The following is a 26,487-nucleotide window of genomic DNA, read 5'->3' as shown; positions in this document are numbered from 1 at the left end:
ATTAGACTGCTTTGGCAATGCGATATATCAGAAGCGTTTGATGCATTTACATCATGTTCCTGCCGTTCTTTTATAGCTGTGTTTGCGGACCCCCATGCATCTGGCTGCACACGGATCATCTAGCCGTTGGTGAATGTTTCCCAAAGTTATCTGTAAGGGGCGGCAGGGATGCAATTCAGATACACCGGAACGTAAAGTTATCACTTCCAGTTTGCTGACGTCAATTCTCTCTAGATTATCGCCGAAATTTATGGCCTACAACATATTCAACTTTTTCGCAATGAGGCTTCTAACGCTGTCGCATTAAAACAACAAACTGCTAAGAAAGTCAAGCAACCTTATCCTTTATTCTTCAAAAGGATCAGGCTGGATTTCGTAAAGACTACTCGAAAATGGGACATATTCACTTCACATCACTTCACTTCTTTAGTTCTCTTCCAGGAATGAAAAAAAAAAAAGATCGGGAGATTAAGAATTAAATACCCAGAATATAAGCAACCACTATGGTATATAACCTTGATAGATTAAAAGAAAGCACTTGCATGTTTCAAACTGGAATATCAAGCCCCGGTTTGGAAGCAGCACTGACTGCATCTAAGTCACTGCTTGTGAGGCTATGGAGCTGGTCCAGAACAATTATTGCTCTGTTCGCTTTATGGTTTTATCCTCTCTAATTACAACCTGCTCGCCAGTTCTGCAGCGATGCAATCTAACCTTTCGTCACTGTCTAGAAAAAAATTACGCCTGTCCCTTTTTCGTAACACATCATCACCAGCCATCACGGCAATTCAATTACCACACCTAATTATAGATATAATTATAGTTAAAATATCGTCCATCAGCCCAGGGTAGGTATCGCTTTTTAATTGCCAAATCAATACTCCGACAGCCAAAGCAAGACCTCGGGTTGCCGCCGCTACGTCGTGAAGAGGCGTAGCTATGGTCTCCTCAGCCTGCCATGACATTTCAATTCACGTTACCCCTATGCCACGGGCAGGAGCTGCCAACTCGTGTCACTCCTTTCATATGGGAGGGTGATGTCAGAATAAGCCTGCCAGAACCGTTTGCATTCTCGTTACCCCTACGACACGCAGGCACGTCCATACGGCTTGGTTGAAGCGTGACTTTATATGCGGGATGGTAGCTTACGCTCTCGCGTCATACCCTTAAAAGATGAGCTTAAGTGTCCACAATAATGTAGCACCTTGAACCGATAGGGTGTGATAGGGGAATAATGTAGCAGGCAAAAGAAGCTTCCACCGTTGCTTTCGCAGTTCAACTATAGGGTTAACCAGAGCTGAACCACAACAAATTTTTTCCCCTCGTTTCCGTGATCTTTTTTGGAACCGCTGTCTTAGATTGCAAGTGACGAAGAAAGAGGCGCGGCCAATATAAGCTGTGAATTTCCTTTGCCTGTCATTATGCATACATTCGGAGCATGAACGGTTTGACAGAAACCAAAACCGGTGACTATAGGAAGCGTTGCACTTTGCGCCTCACTCACTACAAAAAATTATAAATAAAACATTATTGCAAGTAATATATGTTTAATATATTAAATGAAAAACGTATTTACCGGTAGTCATTTTTTTTTCTATGATGGCATCAGGACATTGCACAGAAGCGCACATCTATCCACGTCTTCAAGATATTCCGAACTCTCGAATTTCTCTTCGAGGATCCCTCGAGTTGAACGGTATTTTAACTGAAGGATTTTGTAGGACTTCGTGTAGCAGCACAAAACCTATTTTTGAGTCAAATGGCATTCCATTCGACGACATTTGAGATGGGCGCGCAGCATCTCGCTCTTTGGAGCGCATTCTTGATGGAGCACCCTGGAGCTATGTCGAGTCTGAATGTCATTTCAAAGTCTCGAATGTAATTCGAATCAAACAACGTGTTTCAATACATCAGCAATGTACATGCTTAGTCCGAACAAACTGCGCTTGGTCTGCAGCAACTGCAGCATTAAAGCTGCTTACACTATATATGTGCGGGTCTGTATTGCGACGTCGGCGGCTACAGTTTTCTGGGCACGTGTTTCCTGCGGAGAGTGGAGAGAAAGCATTTCGCGGAATTCGTCCATTGTGTCACTCGCATTGCGCTCATCAACGCCTGGAGGCTCGACGAAGACAAAAGCTTGCAGCGTCTCTTTGTTCTGCTATCTGTGTTCACTTCATTGAGAGCCGGATTTTACGCAATGGCAACAGGATATATAGATTTCCTCACCAATGTTGCGACCATCGAATGCCGGCTCACCGCATCCTTCGCGAACAATTGATTTCACGAAGATTACGCAATGCTTTCACGCGCATAATATGACATTTGAGCATGCCAACGATATACAATCCATAGTGAGGGAATTTCCATCAGTACGAAATCTATCCTTTTTATAGACAATAATACTGTTACGTACTGAGTACGCAACGGGGCTTCTACTCTTTGTTGTCGCCGGCTTCTTCGCCTCTCACGAGACGACCCAAAGCACGTCACAATATATTGTTCGGCCTTATGTTTGGCTTTCATCATTTAGACTCCTTGATAACGAAATTTCCCAATTACAGAAAACTCTCGAGCCCCGTCATTTGTGTTATCGAAAAATAAATCAGCTGCAGTAATAATTTTGAGTTAAAAATAAAGTGCCAGGCGTATGTTTTCTTACTGTATATATATATATATATATATATATATTTTTTTTTTTTTTTGCCGCTGCTTTCGAAATAAGATAGTAGCCTCATCTACCAAAAAACCCTCTCACAAGCCGCTTAAGCCGCTGGAAGGGAAGCAGCATAAGACTTATAGTAGTCGGAAGATGCGCAGTGCGCACTGGCACTCAGGCGACGTTTCTGCAGCCATTCATGGGGGTAGAGATCGATCTGACCACTCCCTCGCAAACAAAAGTAACGTATGGCTTCATAGGAGCACGAATTTTTGCGTGCTTTTTCAAGTAAACAGTCGTGTATGATCACGCTTTCTTTAACGTGACAGCGGCCCTGTTCTAAAAAAAGCCGTTGTATGCGTACATACATACATACATACATACATACATACATACATACATACATACATACATACATACATACATACATACATACATACATACATACATACATACATACATACATACATACATACATACATACATACATACATACATACATACATACATACATACATACATACATACATACATACATACATACATACATACATACATACATACATACATACATACATACATACATACATACATACATACATACATACATACATACATACATACATACATACATACATACATACATACATCATATGGCATGCCGTCTGAGAAAAGACTAGCGCTGAGCAGGAACGTGCCTGTAAGACTATTCTTGTCAATATCAACAACAAACGTAGAAAAAAAAGACAACGTTTACCTTTGACTCGTAGACCGTTCAAATTATATATATATATATATATATATATATATATATATATATATACATATACCTATATTGCACCCTTTAATCACAAAGTAACTTCCCACGTTGGTAGTCTGCCCTCTCAGGCTTGTCATATGGCATCGTGACGTCATAGAGCCTGTCAACAAATCAGTACCCAGTCATACCAGCTGCCAGAGTCATGCGTGTGATTCTTCGCTCTCAACCACAACGCTGGATTCTCTAGAGAGTAAGGTCTTTAATGAAGTCTCCACAGAACCAGTAATTTATGATTTAAAACGCGGTAAAGTCCAGTGACAGACTTATCTCTTTACCTCTTCTGATTAGTAAGAAGGTTAAACCTAACTAGGTTACATGGTTGTGCACCCCAGCGCGACATGAAGCTTAGAAGCCAAATCGATGGCAAGAGACGAAAAAGGTAGCGCAGAACGATGAGTGACGCTGTTGTCGCGAATGCAGAAGATCTGAATCCACACCCAGCGCACCATGCAAATCATTGGAGCCCGCATATTTCAAGAAGTCGCGAGAAGACGCACACTGTGTATAGTGCATGGAATGCATGCCATCCAGTGAAGGCGACCTCTGCGCCGCAGGACGAGCGAATGAGGCCAATGGAAAAAAAATTGCCGACGATTAAGTTACTTCCTAAAGCGAAATTTGAGCGGAGCTCATAGCTGTTTCAGCTTTTCGATAGACTGAGGCAAAGAATTCGAGCAGAATGTATGTACAATGATAGACAACTTTTAGGCAGATGGTTCACAGTGCTGAATGGCGGCGGCTATGCGTTTTGGCTCGGGCGGTGCACATATCGAGAGCCGCCGCCACCAATCAGGCGCTCTGATTGTCGGCGCACAGAGTTGGCATTGGAGGAGGAGCGAAGAGAGCAATTAAGGCAGCGCGTGGGCCCGCAGGAACGTTGCTCGGCGAAGAGATGGCAGCGACTGACTGATGTTGCTGATGCCGCTAGCGAGTCAAGTCAACATGGCTCTACGTTTCGGCTAGGGATGCACGCACCGTGATCCGCTGATGCCGAGCCGGCGCTTCGGCAACCGGAGAACACTGTCGCCACCACGAGGGAGGGGGGGGGGGGGGGCAGGAGCGCGCGCAACAATCGGAGAACATGCGTCATTGTCGCCACGGAGGAAGAGAGAGGGGGAGGGGGGGGGGGTTGCACGCAGCGGCAAATGATGGCGGCAGGAGCGCGCGCTGCCCCGGCTGTGGAGCTAGTTACGAGGGACGACGCAGACTGCGACGCGAAACGCAAAAACGGGCGCCAAAGAGCTGCGCTCTAATATATAGGCGAGCACAATATGCATCCAACGACAATTGCCCTTACCCTTCCGGGTTAATCCTAATTAGACCTGAAAGATATTTCATTACTATAAATAGAAGTGCATCCTAGAAGACAGTGTGCAAGTCGCATCAAGCAGGAAGCGCGTCAGTGCCCGCATCCAAAAAGGTGCTGCAAGAACCGTTGATCATACGAACGCGTTGCAAATGTAAATTTCAATGTCAACGTCTAAACGCAGAATGGCGATTAATTTCAGCGTTGAAACACCGAGAAGCACTGAAGATTGTAAAATAGGAATTGAAGTGATTTCACTGAACTCAAACGCCATTAATCAATTCTTCGGCGATCCTCCAAAATTAAGGAATTCATCGATCACTGTGGCTGTTACCAACAACGTCAAGCGATGCTTTCTCTGCTCAAGCAAAGATAATTTTACGTTCCAATAAAGATAAACTCGCAATTTGAGGTTATCTTTTGCTGGGGGAAAAATTTCCTGTCGCATATCCCGTGCATGATCCAAAAGCATGCTTCGATTTCGCCACAATAACTCAATTACCACGGTCCTGCTGCTGTCCGCACGACCCATATCTGGATGATAGCGGTAGCCGATGTCATCGCTTGCTTTTTCAGTGTCATCATTTCGCATTAATTAAACCAGTAGTGTAGCGAACGTAGATCTGATGCATGAACCACTTACTTTGATGACCACCTCTGTACCGACGACTTAAGTGACGCGAACATGGCGGTGCAGCAGCTCATTCTCGAGCCGTCATGGTCGAGGATTGAACTCGTAAAGGGTTGAAATTCTATTTAAAAACTTCTTACATGAACGAATTAATGTCAGTGTCACAGAAAGTATATATAACAAGGTCGAACCTAATAGGTAAAAAAGAAAAACGAAACTGAAACGCAGAGACAAAAAGCAATAAAAAAAAGTGTTTCTACGACTGCGTCTCCTCATTAATGCGTTTATTAAGCGTATTTGTGTGTATTATTTTTTCGTGATTTCAGGTTAAAGTGAACTATACACCAATATCTGTTCTCCCATTTTATTTTTCGAACACTTTAGAAAAGGTTCTTTCATCAAGGTTTGTCTCCACCTTTGACGTGACGTAATGTTCACGCCAGCACATGTGATGGCGTTCCATGAACACATGTGCTAGCAAGTTCTGAAGGTTTTCGCAAGGACTGCTTTACAGAATCCACATTCTTGATGCAAAAAAGCGTATTATATTCACATTCATATTATTCATATGTGAAGATATTTTATTAGTTACAGTGAGGTTTTGAATCCATAAGAAATTTTATAATCCTCGAAAAGTTATATGATCACGCCGTTCATGGCGTACCTTCTTTTTTTATCAAGTGTGAAGAAATACTCTGCGGCACGCCTCAATGCATGCGGCATGCCTGTTCTCGTTCCGTATATGCAAATATTGTTACGGATGAGATGCATTCATTGACATGATAGTTGGATGAACTAGCGGCAGAACAAGCAGCCTGGTAAACGTCTATCACACTTCGTCAACCTCTTCCTCTTCTCAGTCAAGTTACTGCTTTTTCTTTAGCGCATCATAGCCAAGGTTTGTTTTTGCGCTATAAAACCCCATATAACTTTAGCTCTTTCTTTCAACTCGATCACTATGTGGCACGTGACAGTTTTCCCGGTTGCAGATAAGTTCGTCCTTAAGCAATTCAAGGTGCATGACGGACGCAGAGCTTGAGACGAGTCATGTGGATTGTTTAGGTGGTCCGAAGCGGCGATTACGCATAGCAACTTTCGCAATGACGTTCACATTTTGAACCGACTCAAAACGGCAAAAGGGCCAGACTACTTAAACAAATATTTTCGGTACAGACCGCTCTTACGCAATGGCATCCAAAGCCACACGAAATCTCCAGGGGAGTATGTGACCGCAAGGTGACGCTCGTAATATATAGTGGTCCTCGGAACTGCGAGGACATAATGCGCAAACGGGCCAGGCGACGAGCTCCTTGCGCATGACATACCGGCTGGTAGACTGATCGGACGGCATTAGAGGAGAAGGGGAAGATGGTGACGGTCAGATAAGCAGACAGACGCTCGTGGTATCCTGACCAAGAATGACCTTCTTTAATGTTTAGCCATCAAATATATACACAGCCAGAACGGTCACATGACTTCCGTGAGAGCTGGGTGAGGGAAAGGAAAGGGAAGGACGGGCGCGCACAGTGCGTCTCAGGATGACGCCACAGTGACCAAGTATAGGGCAAGTAAAAACTCGAATATCCGGTGACCTCATGTTCCGCGGTGTTGTGGGCATAAGTTGCGAATGACAACACAATGTCACAGTTCCTGTAGTCCGATGAGGCATACATAGACATATATAGTTGGTGACGGTGCGGCTTTTACTCTCAGTAAGACCCTTGGTCTGTGGATGATAAGGCATGGAGTAGCGATAGTTAGAGCCGCTCAGCCGAAGCAACTCTTCTACGACGTTCATACTGCATGCGGCGCTAGTATTCGCAAAGGCAAATTATGTATTTATGCTGCACTCGATTATTCTATGCCATGGTGCTTCCCGGGTTATCATCAGCGACCGCGGACTCTATGTGTACTGCTGAGCAGTACACATAGTCCGCGGTCGCTGATGACAAGGCGTCATCATGCATGTTGAACCTATATGGGTCTCACTCCTGCTCAGGAAAAACAATATTTGCTTCTGCTCTCCTTAACAAAATACCACAGACTGCACAACCTTGTCATCAACCTCGTCATGGAAAGCCACGAGATTCCACGTGTACCCTTATGAACGCAATTACACGAACCTTCCTTTCAGTCGGCTGTCACAGCAACAACAGAAACGTGTTATCGCCTGACCCACATATATATAGTCAGAAGTAATACACACCCTGAAGGGCTAGTTGGTTCATACTAACTGAACGGGTAAAACTGCGCGAAAAAGACGGGATGTAAGAAACACACAGGCACAAACAAGACGTAGATTTTACCTGTTCATATAGTCAGACTCATTATATCATTATAAAACGACATGTGGTTCTCCCCGAAGGTCAAGCAGACACATTTACATGTCCTAGTCCTACAGCCTTAACTAAAATACTTTATACTATCCCCTACGTCAGGCCAACCCGGAGGCGGAATATTAAAGAGTCGGCGTCAGACTCCCTACACAAGGCTTCATTTCATCAGACAGTGAATACGTCGAATGACCGCTTGTACGTAACAGGACCTTTTGCCACATTTCCGTTGCTACTCCAACAGCACAGCGATCGACAGATATCTCGCCTTTCGGGGAAGCCAGCCCGTAAGGTAATTGACATCTCGAACAGGCTGATATTTCTCCGCTAGCTTTCCCTTCCATAATATTCCATAATAGTCACCCACCTATAGCTCCCTCTAAACTAAACTTGGGCCCATATCTAAATCCAAGCCGGCGTCGACCCCAGATCCGCGGTCCCGCTGGAACACTACGTGACCATGAACACATATACGGCTCGTACCGAGGTTGGCGTGGCAGCTTTCTCGATCACTCTCCCTTCCCAACACCACACCGCCAGCCTCGCGCGCCTACCCTTCCCCACTCACAATTGCTACCTGGATGTCTCACCAATAGTAATGTTCAGCATTCAGGAGCTTACATCGATTCAACGTGGCCCTGCCACATGAATCATCTTCACAGGCTCCCAGACGACCACTAGAGCCCCTCAGCAGGGCCACATTACGTTTGCACTCAGCGACTAATTAGCAGATGCACTCGCTAGCATTCCCTTTATCTCCGTCTGAATCCGGTAGGCTCCTAGCCCCAGAAGATCAGCAGGCAACGAGCTAGTAAACCAGCTACCCGTGACGTATTTGGAAATGCATTTCGTCATGGTCTCGGTCAGAACCCCTGGTTCGTATTCTGTTGCCCAAGCTGGCCTTCGCCACGACCCGGTGTCCAGAGTGACACCGGGGGAACCGCGTCTGAGCGGGCAGCCTTGTACAAATGTTTGAAGTTGCCTGCATCTTCTCTTTGTGCAAGGGAGCATACGGATGGAGGACGACACCAACGAGGCTCGTGAAACCGGGGGAACGGTACTCGTACTAGCGCTGTAAAAAATATGGCATGAGCAGAGTAACGATTTAGCCAAACTGTGGTTGAACTCACTGTGGTTGAAATGTTGTACTCTTCTAAATTAATGCCCCCGCTCTCACGGCCCTATCTGCCACGCAGTTTCTAACCAGCAAAACATTTCTGTGATGGAGCATCCTCCTTATTGACCTGGTTTGGCTCCATTCGAATTTTTTTTTTTATATTTCCTAAAGTTAAATTTTGCTTAAAAGGAACACATTTTACCTCAGTTAAAGAGGTTCAGGCAAAAACGGAGAATCTCCTGAAGAGCCTTCCAAAAACCTCGTTCAAGAACTGTTACCAGCAGTACCAGCACCGAATGCAGAAGTGTGTGAATGCTGAAGGCGACTACTTTAAAGGTGATAATGTCACGGAGAACTGATTCTGTAAGTGCAATAATTTATTGGACCAGTCTCAGTGTCTTTGTGTCACACCTCGTATATATTATTACAATATTATCACTTCGCGTTTCGCATCGAGACGAAGAAGGAGATAAAGAAGAAGAAAAGTCTGTTCCCCTGTTGCTGTCCTCACCGAAGTCCATGTGAGCACAGCATGCAGACAGACCAGGCTAACGTCGACAGTGCATACTCTGTTCTACCGGCGTCGGATCAGCAGAACAATGCGCACAGAGCGGAGCACAGTAGCGCTGTGGGCGCCACACCAAGCTCAGTTTCCATCTTGGCCGGCAGCCAGTCGTTCCCACCACCCCTAGATAGCCTGTCTTGCTCGGTGGTGGGCGTGGACAACTCGTCGCCCCTGCCCAGCGCCTCAACCTTAGGACCCGTCCCCGAAACAACGACAGCGCGCAAGCCGCTGATCGGGGACAGCAGCTGTCTTTCGTTCGACTTCGAGTGCAGTTGCACCCAGCCGGAGAAGGGCTCCAAGGCGTCGCCTGCCAGCACTCTGCCCAGAAGGTACTGCGCGTGGTATGCCCCACAATTAGCCATAATTTTGCCACCTTCCCGTATGGCGACATATGTGAGGAGTGCTTTATATGTACAGTGATTGCTGACAAAGGCCCCTCCCTTAGGTTGAGCGTCGTCGTATCGTTAGCAGTTAGCGTAGTCGGAGAGTGGTAATTCTGGCAGTTACCGTGGAAGGAAGGGAAGGAGGATGGCACTCACGTCACTCATGCGCCACTGGAACAAAAAACACGTACGGCACTCTGAGTGGTGAACTCAGGGACGTCACATGTAACTGTGCAGTTCATCTCCCTCGTAAATAATATCACTGCTGTGGCTATACTTTCGGAATCACATGCATATATAGACTTAGTCCTTCAGAATCGGGTATTGGTTCAACGCTTCGGGCTCATCTCCTTCCACTTCACAGATAAGGCCTCCTTCACGGCTATCAAGGACTGGGAGTGAAGTGCTTCAATTGGAAAGCGGAAATATGCGACAAAATTTGATGAGTGGCCAATAACCATATCCATGTCCGCATTTCGCTCTCAATTTCCTTAGCGTACCCTACAGCCTTAGTGGTTCCCGTTTGCTACTCCCCTCAAGGATCTTTGTTCGCAAACATGCGTTTAATAATTGCTTAATCTCTATTTCTTGATACGTGCCTCTATTATCTCGTACGTACTCGTAAAATATGCAGTCGTAAGCTTTCACAATGATTAAGACATCACTCGACATAAAGCCCCGCTTTAGCCAAGCCGTACTGTCGTGGCTACGTGGCCTTAGACTGTGGACATGTGGCTGACTTGAGGTCTAGGGTCTCAAAGAGATTGACTTTTCTCTTAACCTTCCATCTCAAGAAAGCTACTGGCTGCGTAACGTGCTCTCGTGACATCACACTACCAACAGGCCAATCAATGCCCAGCCATGTCATCTGCCAAGTACCATCTGCCAGATGCACACTAATGATGTTTCGCTCACAGCGCTGTGACGTCGACAACTCCAGATTTTTTAGGAGAACGGCGCTTTTAACGTTATCGCGTTAAGGCGGAATAAACAAATGTAGGGTATGGGGATCACTTCAGCTCCGCCCTCAAGAGTATGGTGGAAGTCGTAATGGTTAATTGTCGCCTGTCGGATTCCCTTGAGGATTCTCGCTCGCGTACATGCACTTTACTGCTCGTAAATTACGAATATTTTAATATATGCCTGTATTATCCCATGCATGCATCAGCCCACCATGCTGTGAAATACATGTTAGTAAAGGACTTCTTATTAACTTTAAGCACTCGCGTTTTTTTCTTGAAGAATGAGGTCTCAGTGCACGGACAGGTTTTCATTTCGCCTGCATCGCAATGTGCCTGCCGAGACGGGTCTTGAGCCCACGGCCGTGCTTTCAGCAGCTGAATATTGATATACGCTGGAAGAAACAGATGACAAACGCAACTATGTGTGCGAAATTATGTCCATTGAGCGATGCGTCGAGTATTCAGAGGCGTAAGCGTTACTTTCACATAAATTTCCATCTGATGCTCTAAATGGCTTCCCATGATTTGCAGTCGTTTACATCAGTGGTAAATTGCTCTTTACAACATCTGAGGAAACTGGCAGACATATTTGACCATTTGCGTAAGAGGTATGAGCGCTGTCGGAACTGCACTTAGGTCGATATAAGCCCATTACATTTATTCGCGAGTATCGTTCGCCGCCATAGCTATTCTCAGGAATTTGAATGAAATTATTTTAAGTCTCTTTTTCTAATGTAAAATAGCATTATCTACCCGGTTTGGTTTATGGGGTTTAATGTTTCAAAGCGACGCACACTAAAGGTCTCCTGAATAACAAAGGGCGCTTATGCATCCTGTGGGCAGACATAGCGCACATAGTTTGGGACTGCTTACATAGCCACATAGGTTTGGGACTATCCGAGCGTAAAAGATAGAGAACGCAGTAATAGACGAGACAGCTTCGGTAAAATCCACGTGCATTCGTGAGAAATAGGTGAAGATGCATTTCTGCAGCAAATGCACCCTCTATGTTTCGTTCCTGTTTACATTTCAATTTCTTCTTTTTCATTTCGCTTCTTCGACAGAAAATGGCAAGCCTGCAAGCTGATGGCCTTCATCGGCGTCCTGCTGCTGCTCTCCAGCATCATAGCGATGTCCGTGGACAGGCGTCCGGGCAACTACATGTTCTCCCTCACGTGCAAGTTCGGCCGCGTCGACGGGTACCTGGTGCTGGTGCCCGGTGGGCATCCGGTCATCCGCTACATCGGCATCCCATTTGCTGTGCCGCCGGTAGACAAGCGCCGCTTCTACCCTTCGCAGACTGTAGAGCCGCTAGGTGAGCGAATGCAAAAGCTCCGATGGGATAAGCCGCGAGGAACGGTCAAGTGTGCGAAGCATATTTTTAAGCCAACCATCAACGTGAAAATGGGGAACCTAAAGAAGATATATCGTTAACACTGGCGTTTCGAAACATGTACAGAGCCCCTGAGGTAGAAATAAATGGCAGAAACGTAGACATAATTGTTGGTTGTGGCGGTCTATTCTCTAAGTAACCAGGAACAGAGAGCTTGGGACAAGTGTTCATTTCCCGTCACCGTGAGTGTAGCCCGATGCAGATGCGTGTGAAATCTCTGTGGACGACGAAGGAAGCTACAATCTTCAGTGATTGTCGCGCTGCACTACAATTGCTTAAATCATCAAGAATTCAGGAAGAGCTCGTCATAGACTTAACTAATTAAGCTGCACACTGAGGCCTATGACCTGAGCCACCGCATCGTGCTACAGTGGTTACCTGCTCACTGCGGTATCGCGGGCAATGACTGCGCCGACGCCGCTGCAGAAGACTCCTCAAGGACAATTCCAATTCCATTCTCACGAAGAGATGCAGCAAGACATGTAGCCACTGAATCATGGTGATTACAACGCTCTCTGTGGTGTGACCGGAACCATCAATACCGACGTCTAAACACCGAATGGATCCCGCTTGCGTCTTTCGAATTCCTCACAACTTGAACAGGTGCCATCGTAACCATCTACACCGAATCCGCTTGAATGTGTCATATACAAACTACTTCTTACATAAAATCGGTATAGCCAGCAGCCCTCTGTGCTCTAAATGTGAAGTGTGTGAAGACTTTGACCATTTGGTAACCTCCTGTCAACATGCACATCGCAGGACGCTGCATAATAATTTAGGCTTAGCTAAAGACACAACCTTGCGCCTTGAACATGTCCTAGGTCCTTGGTGCGACGGGTCGTCGGCTGCGCGAGCTACAAAGGCCTTATTAACTTTTCTCAAGGACACAGGGTTGATCGAGACCCTTTAAAACTCATCTGTGTTTGATTATGCATGTACCTGTGAAAGTGTGCGACAGTGTTCATTCATTTTCCTTTTGCCTCTCACAATTTGTTACCTTCATCCCTCACCCCTTATCAGGAGTAGCATGCTAGGCTCACCAACAGGCAGACATTGTTGCCATTGAAATTGTCTCTCTCTCTCTGTGTGTGTGTGTGTGTGTGTGTGTGTGTGTGTGTGTGTGTGTGTGTGTGTGTGTGTGTGTGTGTGTGTGTGTGTGTGTGTGTGTGTGTGTGTGTGTGTGTGTGTGTGTGTGTGTGTGTGTGTGTGCGCGCGCGCGCGCGCGCGTGTGCGTGTGTGTGTGCGTGCGTGTGTGTGTGTGTGCGTGCGTGCGTGTGTGTGTGTGTGTGTGTGTGTGTGTGTGTGTGTGTGTGTGTGTGTGTGTGTGTGTGTGTGTGTGTGTGTGTGTGTGTGTGTGTGTGTGTGTGTGTGTGTGTGTGTGTGTGTGTGTGTGTGTGTGTGTGTGTGTGTGTGTGTGTGTGTGTGTGTGTGTGTGTGTGTGTGTGTGTGTGTGTGTGTGTGTGTGTGTGTGTGTGTGTGTGTGTGTGTGTGTGTGTGTGTGTGTGTGTGTGTGTGTGTGTGTGTGTGTGTGTGAACGACGTACCGCCTTAAATTCTACTTTCAGGAAACCTGTACAACACCTCATTCAAGCGGAGGATCTTACCACTCTATTTTCAGGGAGCCTGGACAACTCCTCATCGAGGCGGAGAATCAACTTCGTCGACCGAGACCGGTCCTGTCCGCAGGACGGAGCCCTCGTGCCCAGCTGGCTCTCTGCGAGCACGAAGGATGCGTCCGAGGACTGCCTCTACATGAACCTCTGGACGCCGGACAAGGAGTGTCTGTTCAAGGGCCAGGAGTGCGGTACCCGTGCGGTCATCGTGTTCTTTCACGGCGGGGATCTCCGTCACACCGGGAGCAAGTACGATTCCGTCGCCATGCATGCAGGACGAAGCTTCGTACTCAGTAGTCGACGAAACAGCGTAACCAAGACAGGAACGAAGAACGGCACAAGCAGCATTGTCATCATGTCCGCTTCTTCATCCCCATTTTCATTTTGCTCTGTTTCGTCGACCGTGTTTACAAAGCTGGACGTGCACATCTTGGCTATATATTGACCATAGCTTTCTGTCCTTAGGAATACAATCTGACGTTATATATACTTCACTGTGGCGCCATGTTCACGAAGAAGCTGTACCTGTCCATATGCTTCCCGCTTTTGGAGTACGTGTCGGTTATTTGGAATGGCACTTGCAAATCGAACTGGGGCAAGGCCTACAGAGTACAGCAAAAGATATTATGGATATTTCAATATTGCTTTCCTTGCGCAACTTTCTCCTCTCGCTACACATGGGGTACCCCATCTCATCTTCCTTCTGTTAACTGCCGTCGTCTCAGGGCAGATATAATTTTTTTGTACAAACTCCTTCATTGGCACATTCTGTGCCTTCAAAACATAAGGTACATCCTACTGAGCGTTCCGTGGAAAAGCATGAGGGAATTTTCACACCGTTTCAAGTTTATCCCCTTCTGCATTCCCACTCCCCTCTGGACAGAATGCAGAGGTTGTTCTTTTTGCCTTTTGTATTTACTTCTTTTGCTTCTTTTTTTTTGGTTCAATGCTGTCTGTATCTCTTTTTTATCCGTTGCTTATTTATATTTTAACTTTAAAACTTTATATTTGAACCTGACTGTCCCGCGTTCAATTGAATTTCTTTATTGTATTTCCCTGTATTTATAGCTTGTGTTTTAGGTGCAACACATTTGCTGCGCCTGGAGTGATTGTTTATTTTCTGTATATCTATATTGCTATAGTCAGCGACTGTTCATTGTTCTTTTTCTCTATTCATCGTTCTTTTTTTTGTGATGTGCTTTACAAGACATGCTGTTCACTGATTTCATTCTCTCCGTGATTCATTTTGTCTAAATTTCATTTCATGTGTTATTTGTTTCTTTTATTGTGTTCTATCTGTGTGTGTAAAACTTGCATGTGCATTTTTGTTCTTATTTGTTCAGCACCACAAATATCATATGGTTATTCCTGCGCACATTAAATAACTATTTATTTATTTATTAGATTTTTTGATTGATTGATTCGTATTCATGTGATGGCACAGGGCCTACGATGGCGCCCAGCTCGCGTCCAAGGCGGACGCCGTGGTGGCTATCCCGAACTACAGACTCGGTCTTCTGGGCCACTCCATCTTGAATGAGTCGGAGCCCGTGCAACTGGGCCTGGGAGACCAGCTTACCGCCGTCCGCTGGCTAAAAGAGAACGTGGGTCTGTTCGGCGGCAACGCGTCTCGACTGACGCTGGCCGGCCACGGCGCCGGGGCCGCGTCTGTCGGCCACTGGATTCTCAGCACCCACCGCGACGTCGCTGACGTGCAGCGCTTCGTCATGATCAGCGGAAGCCCTTACGCCAGGTGAGCGCAGCGTAGGTATGCAGTTCACCGCAGCGAAGGTGCTGCTTTTCTACCTACCATTGTGTTGCATGAGTTCCCCACCAGGGCTTCGCGCACGCGCAATCGCGAGAAAAAAAAACGTGATGCATGGATGTGCTCCAAACCCTCGCTAATGCCACTGGATGCAGGTACATAAAGACCACCGACGTTATCACGACCAACATACGCATCCTTGCCCGCCGTGTCCAGTGCGAGAGCTACGACGAGGTCATGTCCACCGATGAAACACTCTCGTGCCTCCGGAAGCTTCCGTCGGCTTTGCTTGTGCCCCGGCTGACGGGTCTGAACGGACGCGTCATCGACCCTTCCAGGAGCATGAATGACGCCACTGCAACGCTAACGAAAATGCCGTCCAGCCGAGTCCTGCTTTTCGGAACCGCTCCTGATGAAGGGTTCCATTTCGTCAGCCGGATCAACAACCTCGACAACGTGCCGAGCGAGTGGATGCTGCGGTGGCTCACGTCTCAGGGCATAAACGACGGGCAGGCTTTTTTGAACGATTATCGGGCAGGTGTACTAATCCAACCTACTCGCTGCCACAAAAGCATCTGGCTGAAGGTTGCTCGTCAGTCGAGTGGATGCGATCATGTAAAAACAAGTGTAAAAGAGCATTTTCGGTGAAAGCTGCCGCGGAGAAAAACTAAGATAGAGGCTAATCTTGGCGTTGAACATGCAGTTGCATAAGTTCGTGAATTACCAATTAACGGGAAAAGAGCAGTGAAGAATGCAAGTATGAGGACATCGATTATAAGCAGCACTGTTCTTATAAGAAAGAAGTTTTATAGATGCATGCGCCACAAACAACGAAATCATGCATGTCTCGCGGAAGACCGCATACTTTCTCTGCATGTTAGCACAGAGCACCCTGAGGACAAGGATGAATTCCAGAAAAACAGGACGAGCGTCGTTTATCCGGCGTTGATCCTTGTAAAATGACTCGCGCTTTATACCCGAAACAATTGTTCTCTAATTGCCTCTATGCACACGGCTGTTCTTCCCTCGCGCAGCGTGAGCATGACGCGATCAACTCGACTCTGCTGTGGAACAAGGCGTACGCTGACGTGAGGTACCACTGCCCCGTGCGCCGCTTCACCGATCGAATGGCGGACAGCGGGGTGGCCGTGTACCGCTTCGTCTTCGATGTGAAGCTCTCTTTCGAGAAGCGTACCCCGGGCGGCGAAGCGGACCACTATGCCGCCGTGCGCCTCTCGCTTAGTGACCTGAGCAAAATGCGCACCACCAAAGCGGACATCGCGGCGCGGGACCGCCTCATCGGCATGCTCAATTCGTTCCTCAATACGGGGTAAGTTCGAGCGCAGTTCTGAGCGTTTTCGAGAGTGACGGCAGTGAAGATGTTGCCGATAAGTGCGACTTGGAGATGCAAAAAAGACCGGTGAGGACAAGTGTTTGTCCTGTCCAGACATTTTACTTCCATAAGGTACCGATAACGTTACGATCATGCACCATCTAGCTGACCAACGCGTCGCTCGTGCGCAGAAAATCCCACAAAACAATATTTAACACAGTACGGAGGAATATAGGTTTTCAATGGATCAATAATTATGATTGAGATGGTATTCGCGCTTCACACCTTGCTAAAAATTTTTTCCAACTTGAGCATTAAACATCAAAGAAAGCATTGCCACGCCTTCTAAAATGTTTCACATGTGGCAGCGTTTAGTACATCAGATGTATCCCGTAAAGGGATAACATACTACGAGCTTACCTCTCCAAAAATAAATTTGACCATAAATTCTGTCAATAGACCAGTCTTCTCTCAACGATTTTCAGTGGTTGAGACGTTCACCGACATATTTCAAGCGTTCTCGGAATAAGAAATCGAATACACAATGCCATGATAATGCCGTATATGGCCCTATTTTCCATACTTGACCTTGTCGAGTTATCCTCTTGATGAGATTAGGCGAACGGTTTAGCCGCCATAGTTCAAGGACATTGACTCACTCAGACACTGAAGGATTAGTCGCAATATCGTTTATACTATTCAATCGCAGCTAAGTGCACACACACAAAAGAAACGGGGTGGTCAATGCGTGTTTTGAATCTTGAGCTCATGTGCACGACCAGAGGCTCTACGCGTCGCAGTTAAATGTTATGCCCGTGACGGAATAGTATATCTGCTCGAAATTTGGACCGTCGGGTTGCGTATGATACCACGGACGCCGTGTCACGAAGAAACTCGAGCTCGAGCAAACATGCAAAGTAGCCTTCGTGTGGGTGACGAAGCTGGATACAATGACGTCGGTACAAGCCACCCACAACTCCACTCATATTTTGCCTCTGCAGGCGCCTGCCCAAGACCATGAGCGGAGATGAGTGGCCAGCCTACAACAGATCCACGAGGGCAGCCGTGATAATCACTGGAGATGGTCTAAAAAGTGTCACACTGAACCTGGACCCATGCAGACACGTACGCAATCATGAACAGGCAGCCAGCGACAAGACTGAAAAGGCTGTTACAACTACGACCGCGCGAATCGAGCGGTCGACGGCCACCACGAGACGGGAGTCGTCGTCGGTCTTCGCCTCATCGGGTTCAATGCAGCTTTCGCAACATTCCACAGCGCCGCCTCATTTCACAGCGCTGCCGCCGATGTCCGAAGATTGGGACGAAGGCGCTTTCGCGCGTCGGAGCGGAAACGTCCTCTTTCAAGGCGCTGGTTTCGGACCTTCGAAGTTTATTTCGAGAAATCGTTATACGTGAGGCCGCCGCGAACAGAACGAAGGGCCTCACATTTCAAAAGCGGTAGGCGCATGACCTGTTGTGATATTATAGAACGCTGAAGAAATATTTGAGGACGCGATTGTCGGGTGACACAATCCTACATTTTTCTGCTTTCATTACACAAGAATACAAATATATAAATTCGTGAAGCTGCCTGATAATTTTTATAGCGTATAGTGTTTTTTATTTGTAAGATCGCAATCAGTGACTTGATTTTATTGATTGCAATGGTGCACTTACAGTGAGTATGCACTGATCCCAACTGTTCTGGACGCAGTCTGCACGCGTGTTGTGTCAAATGCGTTTGCCCATAACCAGTTTTGAAGCAGAGCCTGCGCTCATGTCTAACACTCCAAATTATGAAATAGGCAAATATGGCCAGACCTTGCCAGATAAGCCATATCTGGTGCTACGTCATTTGGGCAAATATGGCAAGCCTGGACAGATATGCTGTATCGTGTTCCAAATCAAGGATTTCGCAGATTTGGCCAGATATGCCATATCTGCTACTCCTAATCTGTAATAGGGCAGTAATGGCCAGATATGTCCAGATATGCTTAAGGAATGGAAATGCACAAAAAACAAACAAGCTTTCAAAACAGCTTTCAATAAATAACAGGAAAGGGTCCATTTGCCCTTACATTGCGGCGCGTGCTCTTCAGCTACGCCTAATAAGCCGTGCCGGGCTTTGCCGACTAGAACTAAAATCTTGAGGCTCATGTCGTGACCTAACGCCACGTGAGCTGACAGAGGCTTTTTTTTTTTCATTGAAAGTTCCGGTGATAAGTGCGTAAGGTCCGTGTCTATCAAACTGTATAAAAATTAAAAAGTTACTGACACGTGCGCTGTAGCCAAATGTGTGCTTTTTCTGAATAAAGACAGTCGCGAGTATATGCCCGTCCTCGTTCTCTTCTTGTCCGTGTTTTTTTTGCATTCCATTCCTTAATCATGTACGACCGACTAGCCCAACAACGTGCACTCTTAAATGTCTAGATATGACATATATGATCACTTTTTGATATCATGCATATCAAGATTTCTATGTAAGTCCAGCTTTGGCATTTTCGTAAGGGAGCGTTGTAGAGCCATTGCCTTGAATATTTACTGTTTTCTGAGCGCGCATACCTCTGTAGTATTTTGCAGACTGGCAGTCTTCGATGCTTGGTTTATGAACTACTGTTTGCTTAGTGACCGGACCCTGGACACTGGCCTTATAAAACGTGTTTTCTTCTGCCCCCACCACGCGAACTGTAGAAGAACGGTTGATTGGACGAGATGGTGAGCCATGACGGACAGTAATATAGTGCGCAACAAAAACGTGCCGCCGTTGTTCACTTCTCGTCTTTGTCACGTTTTTGTTGCTCACTTATTACTGCACGCGAAAGTTGTGCATTGCAATTGCATGCAAATAGAATCAGTAGAAACGGCCTGTATAAAGAGCGGTTATGGGGCAGTTGTCTGCATTGTTTTCGTTCCGGAAGCCAGTTTACTGGGACATAAATGATTTATTACTTGCAAACGGCCATGCTCTATATACATCCACAAGGACAAAAAGAAAACGCATAAAGCATTCACAAGCGCTTGTCGTTGCGTTAAAATTTTCTTTCGTCCTTCTGGTTCTATGAGAGCAGCTACAATGTCAAGCCAGTCACATGTCTATTTTTCCCGCGTTTTTTTTATGTATTTCTCTTTTAGCGCTACTCTAAAGATAGCACGTTGTGAGAGGGACCCAGTCGGTGTAACTCGACAGGCCCGTGAATTTTACTGTTCCTTGTTCGTACAGCCATTTGCTACTGCTAATGAGCCGCCAACCACTGCAAGAAATTTGTAGATCATATATCTGAGTTCGCCGAAATTTTTATAACACCTACGCATCCATTGACGCAGTGAAAAACAGAAGATTGTAGTGTGTCAAAAAACGTCTGCTCTCCTGGCTGTACCACAATTTGCGTAGTTTCGTGGGTCCTCTTGTACGGATAAAACCAGATGTCTGCTTCCAGGTACTGTACCCGGAAGCACATTTCATAAAAATCTGGTTAAATTCAACTTATTATTTATTATTTCAGAAATACTGCCAGCCTTCACAGAAGGCCTTGGGCAGGAGTGGGCATACATAGTAAAGAAATTAAAACAGAAAAAAAAAGCGTTACAAGATATATAGATGAAAAAGCCGAGAACACACTGATGGTCCGCCCCTAGGGCAGATTAGCATTGGAAGCGCAAAAATTGTTATCACGATTGTGTACTACAGCATCAGGAAACCAGATGCCAACTACAACACAAAATTGATTTATACTAAAGAATTGAAGATGTCCTGAAGTTTCGCACAAACAAGAACGCTTTGTTTCAACCAATTACAGGCACTTCAGTTTTGACAAAAAAAGATTCAACAGTCAGAGACATCCACAGCATCTTAAGGCAGATCGTTCCACTGGCGGACAGTTACTGGGGGAAAAGGAATTTTGAAGGCTGTAGTTTTTAATTTTTTTAATGATATGCTCATGTGGGTCGTCGTGTAAGAGGCTCAACATAGATGCTCCTGTTTACACCGATTTTACTATTGGATAATAAATGCATACATTTCATTCTCCAATAATACCGTTGCAGTTGCAAAGGCTCTAAATGAGCTTTTTCTGCAAGAGCAGTTGATGAGGTGCGCCAACTGAGCTGTAGATGAATCGGGCTACAATTTTTTTTTACTGATTCAAGTTTCATAATATTGAGTATGAGGATCCCACACAGCCGAAACATATTCAAAAACTGGTCTTATAAAACTTCTGCTCGAAAACTGCTTCCCTGCCGCGAACAGCCGAACGCAAATGCCGCGCATACGCCCTGGACATAATTCAGTTTCTACGCATGCTTAACTCTTGGTGATTTCGCCCCTGTCTCAATTTTTCAGTTCAGTGTCACGGAAGGCTTTCGACGATTAGCTCCCAGGTCAGAATAAACAGCATCCGTTGGAATCCCAGGCAATGAGAGGAAACCGTAATTGTATTTTAAGTATACTCTGCTTTCAGGTGGTAGTTGTAACACCGAAAAAAAAGACATATCTCCTACAGAAGCCCAACAAGCCTAGCAAGTGCACAACTATGTTGGAATGCAGGGCAGTTCAGCCAGCAACTGTAGCTGAAAACGAGATAACAAAAAATGTGAGATTTCCTAGGTATAATTAACTACCTTCGACAACCTGTCTGTCCATTTCAAACCACGTACTCCATATGTCCCACGGTAAGAGTATAGCACACACGCTTTTTTAGAATGAGAGAGACGGACGGAAACGTCCGACCAAATGTCTCACGAAAATAAACGTGTGCACAATATTCCCTGCGACACCCGTGGTGTCGCAGGGAATGGGTCGTGCAGCGCGCCACGAAAGCCGTGTATACGTACTGCAGATGGGAGGCAGCATTGAGACCTGCAATTTTCCGGATGTGCTAATCCTTTGGATGCTGTCGCTCCAGCCAAATTAGGCTCAATGTCAACGAGCCTGGCATTCTCAACTATTGATGCAGTGATTAAAGTCCTCAGAGTGCTCTCCGATCACACAATCCTCGTGATCGCCATTGCGGACATCTATCCTGTGCTGGTGCATTTGTTTAAAAAAAAAAAAAAATATCGACGGGCAGTCACACTATGTGGTGCGATAAATCTACGTTGAGAGTTCTACTTAAGTTGAGGACAACCCAGAGGGCTATGGAACGAAAAATGGTAGGAGTAACATTAAGAGATAGGAAGCGTGCAGAGTGGGTCAGAGAAATAACTCAAGTTACTGACATTCTAGTGGAAATTAAGAAGAAATGGGCATGGGCAGGACATGTAGTGCGAAGAGAGGATAACCGATGGTCGATTAGGGTAACAAACTGGATTCCAAGGGAAGGAAAGCGTAGCAGGGGGCGGCAGAAAGTTAGGTGGGCGGATAAGATTAAGAAGTTCGCAGGGGTCAAGTGGATGCAGCTAGCACAGAACCGGGTTAAGTAGAGAAGTATGGGAAAGGCCTTCGTCCTGCAGTGGGTATAATCAGGCTGATGATGATGATGATGAAATCTACGTTAGCAGTAGTCCCACCTTTAGCTTTTGTAAAGACCGTCATCGCCCTACCGTTACACTACAGTTTTTCGTTACGAGGCTACGTGCCCGGGCCTCAGGTGAATGAAGGCATCTATGGGCCCAGCGGTGTCATTTACAAGGCGGAAGTGGAGGGAAGGGTCTTATGGCGAATGAAGGCCTATCATTGTCAGACATTTAGAGCCCAGGGGCTTGCTTTTGAGCCACACCGTGTGGCTAGTAATGCATTCCTAGTGTTCTAAATCTCCTGAAGGTAAGGTTTTTGTATATTGGCCCTATCCATCCTTAACGAACGGGAAAAGCGCGCCACTACAAGACTCAGAAGCAGACCCCTTGGGCTCTAAACTTTTGGCAAAGACTGTGCGTGCGCGTATCCTTGTGACATCACTGATAGGTATCTCAATCATGACTGCATACACTCAACCCTGTTTGGCCTTCCGAGGGATTTCTAATTATTATCCATTGTTTAGATGATCTGACAGGTTATGCTGTGGATATGTTGTTCTTCATATCCTTTCAGGTTTGGTAAGTTAGCTTTACAAGAATCTACTTTCGCATTCATTGTGGTGGTTGTTTCGAATTTTGGGAATTCGCATATGATTTCTGCAGGGGGCGAGAAAGATGGGTGGGCGTGGATAAGGTTAAAGGTATAATGAACAAATATCCAAGTAAATTGAGAAAGCACCACAATTGCATTCTTATGACAAGATCACTCTCGTAAAGACATAATTCGGGTTAGTTTTGAGCGGATAGCTTTATTTTTGACGTTTTCTGAGCGGCCGCCGGGTCAGAGGCAGCGCGCTGCCGACTGTGACAGGCGGCTGTGACGTCACATTTACCCTCAGCAACGTCATGGCCCCACGGCCCCGCCGCCGCCACCTCCGCACCTGAAGTTGACTGAGCGGCTACGTTCAGTGTCTGCTCCCCGCGTCGCGCCGTGCACAATGCGGCGGCGTGTGGAATTCTGCAGACAAGGAAGGTCGAGTTGCGCACTGGGAGGGAAGGATGAGTTGTGTGCAGCGTGGTGTAAAGCTGCGCGCTCAGTACGCTGTCCCGTAGGAACACGAGCAGCAGTTTTAGGGCGCGTTGTACTTTATATACGTATATATATATATATATATATATATATATATATATATATATATAAACACGTATATCAGGTTTTGTCAGAGCTTTCACAGGAAGCCGCTAGGTGCAGCGATTAGAGAAATATTCATTAAAAAAATTGATCCCCGCTCATTTCTGTTCACAAAAAAAGAATTAAGTTCTTCAGATCTGGTAAGTTAGCTCTACAATAACGTACCTTCGTATTCATTGTGGTTGCTGTTTCGAATTTTGGGACTTCGCATATGAATTTGCAGGGGGCGGCAGAAAGTTAGGTGAGCGGACGAGGTTAAGAAGTTCACAGAGGTCAAGTGGATGCAGCTAGCACAGGACCGGGTTAATTGGAGTAATATTGGTGAAGCCTTCACCATGCAGTGGGTATAGTCAGGCTGATTATGATGATGATGATATAAAATCTGTCGTACACAAAACTAGAAGCTGAAAAGGGTGCTTTTTTTTTCACTCAGCGTCTGACCCTTCTGTTGGGATGCTTTCCGTTTGTCCACTGAATGCTCCGGTATTTCTTTCTAAATAAAAGAAAAATTATATATAGGAAGCGGGATTCGAACCCATGACTAAAGGCTGTCTGAAAGAGCCATCTTTTCAAAGCCTCTGTGCTTCATCGGACATTGTTGCCCGTTATTACCGTAATAACGGTGCAAAATTTTCTGTCAGAAGTGGGATTCGAACCCACGCCCACATTCGTGGACCAGAAGCCTCCAGCCCTCTGACAGAGGGAAGGACGAACCTTGAGTCTGGCGCCTTAGACCACTCGGCCATCCTGACAGCACGTTCTACCTGTTTCAAGAGGACGAACAATAGTATGTGCGCCATCTGCTTGGAAAGTTTTTTTTTTTTTTTTTTTTTTTTCTAATTTCCGCCGCGTTAACTGCCTCGCACAGCTAGCGAAAATCTGGCAAAGCTCCTCCCTGGACGTAGTTCATTCTGAGAGATACGCGCGTTGTCAGTGGCGATAGCAGCTCTATTGCCAAGCGTTCTGGCCTCAACTGAATGCGAATAAGCTCTGATACCATTATTTACTTGTTTTTTCTTTCCCACTTTCAACTGCCTCCTTCCTCTTGCTGCAAGCATATGAGCTGATAGTAACGAACGAAATTATCTTTAATATATCAACTTTCACTGCCCCAATAAAATATACACAACAAAGAAGAAAAAGGAAATTAGCTGCAGTCGCTGCCCTGTAAGAAATGTGTGTACATTACAGGCATTCTTAGAGAAAATTTGTTCCCATACAGAAAGTACAGAATGAGAACAAAATGGCGCACGCCATTAACAAAAAAGAAAATCACGAAAAGAAAGTTGTTCTCTGTTTTTGAACCCGCTACTTCACAAACCTGTGTATTGGTCACGTGGGCATGTGCCGAAACTTTAATACTGAGGGCACACAAATGGAGATGTACATACATGTCATCGGTTCAAATTCATATCGGAAATTCGGAAATTGCCTCTAGCTGAGGTATATATATATATATATATATATATATATATATATATATATATATATATATATATATATATATATATATATAGAGAGAGAGAGAGAGAGAGAGAGAGAGAGAGACTAGAACTGGCGAAAAACGCGACTGTTGGTTTCCAAAGTGGTTTCGTCACAATTTTAATACAACAGATGCTAAAATTGGCGCCACGTGGATGGAACCTTGTTAATGATGATGATATAGTAGACCAGAAGAGGTAGAAAGAGTGGGCCCCGCCGTCCTACTCGCCACTTTGATGGATAGGAAATGGCTGTTGCGATGTCAACTTTATGTAGGCATCCAGTGTTGATAACGTCGACACAGATTTTCGAGTAATGGGGCAATTGTTAAAAGACAGAAATATTATTAGTCGAAAGTGAAGCTCGACTCAATGTTTTTTTTTTTTTTTTTTCGGACAGAGAAACATGTGAAATCACGAAAGATGAAAGCAGAGAAATTAATGTCATAGGCATATCTGTTAGCTGGAAAGAGATAAACATATGCCCTAGGGGGGAGGGGGGGGGGAACAAAAAACATGGCATAATAGGCAGTTTCTGTCAATTTCACAGCAGTTTTCTGTTCAAAAAAGCGTCCGTAAAATGGTAAAGAAAAATTTAAATAAGAAAACACAGAACAGAAATTTTTCTAGCAGGACAGTTAATCCCAGTGGATAGTATAGGCTATCGGCCTACATATAAAACCCCCCTTTAACCAAGCCGTATGAATGTACCTGCGTGGCCTAGGGGTAACGTGAATGTAAGGTTCCTGGCAGGCTTATTCTGATATCACCCTCCCATGTGAAAGGAGAGGCCCGATTTGGCAGCTCCTGCCAATCGTAATGTCAGGCATCCCTACGTCCAGTTAGTGCTCGGCCGTGTCAGCTGCCAGCCACCAGCTGGTAGCGCATGGTCGTGATGTTTCGATCACAATGCCAACGCCGGCGGACGGCAGCCGACGCGAGATTTTCGGTGAATGGGGCTTTTAAACCCTATCGCGTTAAGACCTTTTTTTTTTTTTTTAACGATTGTTTCGTACACTGCGGAATCGAGTAGCGTGCGCATACACTAGACGTCTGAGCGTTCTTTCTGCACTTGTGACTGGTTTGCAGCCAAGTGTACCTCAATTTGTGCTGTATAGAAGAAATCATCTGTGCACCAGCAGCCACAAGTGGTTTTGGTTTAGAAGCGAATGGAACGTTCATGATCATAGAAATTTGTAAGCTTTGTAAATGTTTGTAGCCGGGACGTATCATGGTACCTTTGTTATAACAATCAAGAACTTGGAAAGGGTTGTCAGTCGAGGGATAGTGATTTGTGAGAAAATTAAGTGTTAACTGCATGCACATACATGTCTCTGTCATTTTATTTATTTATTTATTTTTCAGCAGCAACATATCGGAAAACCAAAATAGTTCAATAGCTGCGCTCATATTTCGCATTCTACAGGTCTAACAAGAGCACCAAAACACAAGAGAACTGAGAGTTGAGGCTAAATGCG

At 45.7% G+C, this 26,487-nt stretch overlaps 1 protein-coding gene and 1 non-coding gene across 2 annotated transcripts; one reads left to right on the top strand and one right to left on the bottom strand.

The window, feature by feature from the left end:
• The first annotated feature begins 9,398 nt into the window (after window positions 1–9,398).
• LOC146191150 (uncharacterized) lies at window positions 9,399–21,795 on the top strand. Its single transcript, XM_084600279.1, has 7 exons — window positions 9,399–9,760; window positions 11,841–12,091; window positions 13,790–14,033; window positions 15,705–16,083; window positions 16,584–16,879; window positions 17,884–18,007; window positions 21,673–21,795. Exons 1-7 carry the CDS (start codon window positions 9,399–9,401, stop codon window positions 21,793–21,795), a joined length of 1,779 nt encoding a protein of 592 aa, XP_084456405.1.
• A 2,368-nt stretch (window positions 21,796–24,163) lies between these two features.
• Window positions 24,164–24,280, bottom strand: TRNAL-CAA (transfer RNA leucine (anticodon CAA)). Its single transcript has 2 exons — window positions 24,243–24,280; window positions 24,164–24,209 (listed from the first exon to the last, which is right to left on the bottom strand). It is a non-coding gene; the product is annotated as a tRNA-Leu (tRNA).
• Window positions 24,281–26,487: the final 2,207 nt, after the last annotated feature.

The sequence above is a fragment of the Amblyomma maculatum genome, chromosome 4 (genome assembly GCF_055883805.1).
Source record: "Amblyomma maculatum isolate TAMU_Amacu chromosome 4, ASM5588380v1, whole genome shotgun sequence".
NCBI classification, from domain to species: Eukaryota; Metazoa; Arthropoda; class Arachnida; order Ixodida; family Ixodidae; genus Amblyomma; species Amblyomma maculatum.
Note: the sequence above shows the minus strand (reverse complement) of the source record. Positions and strands in the feature narration are given on the sequence as shown.

Coding starts and splice junctions, on each gene's coding strand:
- LOC146191150 (XM_084600279.1), top strand. CDS start 9,399: ATGCAGACAGACCAGGCTAACGTCGACAGTGCATACTCTGTTCTACCG. Junction 16,084..16,583: donor CTTTTTTGAACGATTATCGG/GCAGGTGTACTA, acceptor TCCCTCGCGCAG/CGTGAGCATGACGCGATCAA. Junction 16,880..17,883: donor AATTCGTTCCTCAATACGGG/GTAAGTTCGAGC, acceptor TTGCCTCTGCAG/GCGCCTGCCCAAGACCATGA.